At 53.9% G+C, this 5,275-nt stretch overlaps 1 protein-coding gene across 1 annotated transcript in view; it reads right to left on the bottom strand.

Moving 5' to 3' along the window:
* Positions 1 to 160: 160 nt before the first annotated feature.
* The window catches only part of VOLCADRAFT_101046 (uncharacterized protein), a gene marked incomplete at both ends in the record, with an annotated part of 8,662 nt that continues 3,547 nt past the window's right edge, over positions 161 to 5,275 (bottom strand). The window contains 5 exons of the mRNA XM_002959511.1: positions 161 to 206; positions 469 to 879; positions 1,680 to 1,776; positions 3,264 to 3,352; positions 4,226 to 4,418. Coding sequence (XP_002959557.1) covers positions 161 to 206; positions 469 to 879; positions 1,680 to 1,776; positions 3,264 to 3,352; positions 4,226 to 4,418 — 836 coding nt within the window. The remainder of the gene's footprint in view (positions 207 to 468; positions 880 to 1,679; positions 1,777 to 3,263; positions 3,353 to 4,225; positions 4,419 to 5,275) is intronic.

The following is a 5,275-nucleotide window of genomic DNA, read 5'->3' as shown; positions in this document are numbered from 1 at the left end:
AATGCACGCCTTAGCTTATTAGGCTGAGGCGCATTACTAATCTATAATAAGATATTTAAAACAGAGTAAATAAATAAGTAAATAAATAAAGCGGAAATAGATATCATGGTTCAGCTTTATTTATTCATCTATTATTTAATAAGGTGTAGCCTCCCCTTATTTAGGTAATCCCCAAACAAATGAAAATCAATTGTGCACAACCAGGGCTGTGGGCACCACAAACGAAAACACGACAGACTGTACACGCGCGGCAACAGCCGTGACACGCGCACACTCGCTGATGCTGGTTGTTGGCTGCTGGCTGATAGCTGCGTAGCGTAGCCCATTTAGGCAATATAGCTGGCTGCAGCTGCTGGCTGGTTAGATAACGCTAGCTACCATCCACAAAACCCAGCGACGACAATAAAACCGGCCGGTCACCACCAACTGTCCACCAACTGTCCACCAACTGGATCAACATCTGCCAACCTCTTCCAACCAAACATATCTCCAACGGACAACTTCCACCATGACAACCATATTTCTCGACCCGATCCTCCATATCTTTGGACTCCCTTATTTTCCTGCTTTGAACTAGTCCTTCCGTTTGCAACGAATGTCGTGGTTTGAGCAAGGATGTCTCCCTTTTCATCCTTCTTTTGTGCATGGTAGGTTTGAAAGCAGAAAGGTGGCAGCAATGCCAGAGGTGAAAAGCCGTAGCGGCGGCAGGGGAGGGAAATGCACCGCAAGAACAGCAATTTGCTGTAGCGATGAGAGGAAAGGAAAAAGGCCGCGGTGGCAGCAATGCCAGAGGTGAAAAGCCGCAGCGGCGGCAGGGGAGGAAAGTGCACCGCAAGAACAGCAATTTGCTGTAGCGATGAGAGGAAAGGAAAAAGGCCGCTGTGGCAGCAACGCCAGAGGTGAAGAGCAGCAGCGGCGGCAGGGGAGGGAAATGCAGTGCAAGGACAGCACAAAGGCTGTAATGTCAGATGTGACGGTGACGGCGACAGCACGAGAAGGCTACGGTGAGAAGGTGACTGCGAGACGCCGACGGCAACCTCGCCGAAGGCAAGAAGGCGACAGCACGAGACGGCGACGGTGAGACTCCGACGGCTAGGCGCCGTCGGCGAGAGGTCGACGGCGACCTCGCCGAAGGTGAGAAGGCGACGCGATGGCGAGACGCCGGCGGCCGGCGAGAAGGCGAGGCGAGGCGCCGTCGGCGTTAGGGCGACGGCGACCTCGCCGAAGGTGATAAGGCGACGCGATGGCGTGGCGCCGGCGGCCGGCAAGAAGGCGAGGCGAGGCGCCGTCGGCGTTAGGGCGACGGCGACCTCGCCAAAGGTGAGAAGGCGACGCGATGGCGAGACGCCGGCGGCGAGACGGCGACGGTAATGAAAATGGCATGACGGTGACGGCTGAGGGGGATCCGGGGATTCGGGCGGGGATTACGTGGTGACATACACACTACAAGGCGGTTTCGGAGTGGCCGAATTGACAACAGATTCCAACGAAACGCAAGACATGGAACCAAACGACCCCTCGACCATGCCATGCCATCATGCATACCACAACAAAGGGTTGATGTTGCAGATTGATTGGTAGTCGGCAATACAAATCCGGCATCCCAAATCCGACATGCTATGGCAAAGCGTTGCAAGACGGCATGGGGACGTGTGAAACGAGGCCCCTCTCGTACTTACATTCTCACCCATGACGGCGATGTACGGCGGTGGCGACGCCTGTGATGCTCGTCGCGCCGATACGTGTTGTCCTGTTGGAAGTCCTCGCCCAGGCTCGCTCAGACCGGTGGCGGGAACGGGCGGGAGGTGGGCGGGGAAATACACACACACACACACACACACACGCTGTTAATCAGCTAGCAGGGGACACAACGAGCACAGACTTTGCACAGCAAAACGACATGGGCAGTTGTGCACAATATGCAGAAACGTACTAATACGCACACGGGCACATCGCGGGCAGTTGGGAATTCTCCATCACAAGTAAAAGCAGTAGCACCCTCACACATACACATACGTATACGCGTGCGCGCATGCACACACACACACACACACACACACACACACATACACCCTCTTACACACACCTACATACACTTACACACGCACACGCGCGCGCGTGAGCACATTCTCGCCCACATTTGAACAGATACCTACATACATACATACAAACATACATACATACAATTGCGCACAAATACAAGACACTGAAGACCGCAACAATAACCATCGGCCGGCTTTGCAGCTTCTATCTGAGTTTGCTGACCTTATCTTTGCAGTTTGCTGCCTTTGTGCTTTTGCTGTCGTTGTCGCTGTTGCTGCTTGCCGGCACGACAGGAGAAAAACACCGCGCCACGAAACACCCACAGCAAGAAACTTTGCTGCGAACGTATGTACGACATCACTACATCACGAACGGACACAAAGTGGCACCCACGCAGTGAACATACGGGGAAAGACCTTCATGCCGTACTCCCTACACGCCGCACCTTACCAAGGTACAACAATTTCATACCGAAATCCCCCTCTGTCACCAACTCGTCTATCCATTTGCAACGCGCCTTCACCCATAGAATCCAAGAACGATGGCCGACCTTGATACGACGTGTAACGGCCTCACGGCCGGAAATCTAGGCGCGTTCTAACGTACGACATGTACGGGCGACCGTGCATCCGGTGTCACTCACCGGCACCGGAAGACGATGTGAGCTTGACTGCGTTGATTATAAGCGTTGACAACGGTGAGACTCCGACGGCGAGGCGCCGTCGGCGAGAAGGCGACGGCGACCTCGCCGAAGGTGAGAAGGCGACGCGATGGCGAGACGCCGGCGGCGAGACGGCGACGGCGAGAAGGCGAGGCGCCGTCGGCGTTAGGGCGACGGCGACCTCGCCAAAGGTGAGAAGGCGACGCGATGGCGAGACGCCGGCGGCCGGCGAGAAGGCGAGGCGAGGCGCCGTCGGCGTTAGGGCGACGGCGACCTCGCCGGGGATTCGGGCGGGGATTACGTGGTTACATACACACTACAAGGCGGTTTCGGAGTGGCCGAATTGACAACAGATTCCAACGAAACGCAAGACATGGAACCAAACGACCCTCGACCATGCCATGCCATCATGCATACCACAACAAAGTGTTGATGATGCAGATTGATTGGTGGTCGGCAATACAAATCCGGCATCCCAAATCCGACATGCTATGGCAAAGCGTTGCAAGACGGCATGGGGACGTGTGAAACGAGGCCCCTCTCGTACTTACATTCTCACCCATGACGGCGATGTACGGCGGTGGCGACGCCTGTGATGCTCGTCGCGCCGATACGTGTTGTCCTGTTGGAAGTCCTCGCCCAGGCTCGCTCAGACCGGTGGCGGGAACGGGCGGGAGGTGGGCGGGGAAATACACACACACACGCTGTTAACCAGCTAGCAGGGGACACAACGAGCACAGACTTTGCACAGCAAAACGACATGGGCAGTTGTGCACAATATGCAGAAACGTACTAATACGCACACGGGCACATCGCGGGCAGTTGGGAATTCTCCATCACAAGTAAAAACAGTAGCACCCTCACACATACACATACGTATACGCGTGCGCGCATGCACACACACACACATACACCCTCTTACACACACCTACATACACTTACACACGCACACGCGCGCGCGTGAGCACATTCTCGCCCACATTTGAACAGATACCTACATACATACATACAAACATACATACATACAATTGCGCACAAATACAAGACACTGAAGACCGCAACAATAACCATCGGCCGGCTTTGCAGCTTCTATCTGAGTTTGCTGACCTTATCTTTGCAGTTTGCTGCCTTTGTGCTTTTGCTGTCGTTGTCGCTGTTGCTGCTTGCCGGCACGACAGGAGAAAAACACCGCGCCACGAAACACCCACAGCAAGAAACTTTGCTCCGAACGTATGTACGACATCACTACATCACGAACGGACACAAAGTGGCACCCACGCAGTGAACATACGGGGAAAGACCTTCATGCCGTACTCCCTACACGCCGCCACTTACCAAGGTACAACAATTTCATACCGAAATCCCCCTCCGTCACCAACTCGTCTATCCATTTGCAACGCGCCTTCACCCATAGAATCCAAGAACGATGGCCGACCTTGATACGACGTGTAACGGCCTCACGGCCGGAAATCTAACTAACGTACGACATGTACGGGCGACCGTGCATCCGGCGTCACTCACCGGCAGCGGAAGACGATGTGAGCTTGACTGCGTTGATTATAAGCGTTGACAATGGGGGTCCTTGCTTCACGCCGACGCAACATCGCACTGGGGTCTTGGAGATTTGAAAATGTGATGTACGCAGAGATTCTCGTTGCCAGGTGGAATGCGGTCGATCTGGAAGGTCTTGGGCAACTCCAATGAGCAGTCGTCTCTGTCGCGAGGAAGGTCACGGACATCGGACGAAGTGGTCATGTCTCGCCTAACGACGTGTACTTTCCTGCCAGACCGCCTAGCTTTCAGCCTTCGTAGGCTCCTTACACAGCTAAAGCACAACTGTCGGGATTACGCTCAAACGCCGCATACGCCCATATTCTTGCAGCAGAGCGCTGCACAAACACATGCCCGTCGAAAGCCCGTCGACAAAGCCCCTTATGTTTCAAAGATCCATACACAAGCTCGAGAAGCAAACATATCACCTCAAAAAAATGAGTTGCCGCAAGTCGCACCTTGCCCTCACAAATGAGTCAGGCAATTCGATGTCCGTGAAGCGGCGACGCTGTGCCTGAAGCAACGTCAGCAGGGGTTCTATAAATAAATGCTTGAGATAACCGCGTAATAAATTAGAGCAATGGAACTGAAGTGCGGCGGCTACAGCATGAAGGTTTTGCAACGAACAGTACCTTGCAAACGTTTGCAGGGTCCACAGCAGCTTCTCAGGGCGCCGCGCAGCTGTTCAGGCTTCCTCATTTGCTGGTCATATGTAGGAAGCTAGCAGCTTTTACGGACGCACCAGAGCTGGAACAGGCCGAAAAGAAGGGCTCAAACGTTGGGTGAAAGTCTGTGATCAAATATCGGACGTTGTGCACATTTGCTAATGGAGCTGGAAGTGCTATGGGAGGTGCCTTTTGTCAGAGGCCAGTTAAATTGTACGGCGCAACAGCTGCAAATCCAAGTGTGTTGGAAAGGTGCAGTTCGGCGAACTCACTTTGTCGACAGTTAGCCTATTAAACTTTTATATTATAGCTGTATGTCACTGCATTATCACGTTCACCTCCGTTCCTCTGCACC

The sequence above is a fragment of the Volvox carteri genome, assembly GCF_000143455.1.
Source record: "Volvox carteri f. nagariensis unplaced genomic scaffold VOLCAscaffold_314, whole genome shotgun sequence".
In the NCBI taxonomy this organism is placed as follows: domain Eukaryota; kingdom Viridiplantae; phylum Chlorophyta; class Chlorophyceae; order Chlamydomonadales; family Volvocaceae; genus Volvox; species Volvox carteri.
This window is presented reverse-complemented; position numbering and strand designations above follow the sequence as displayed.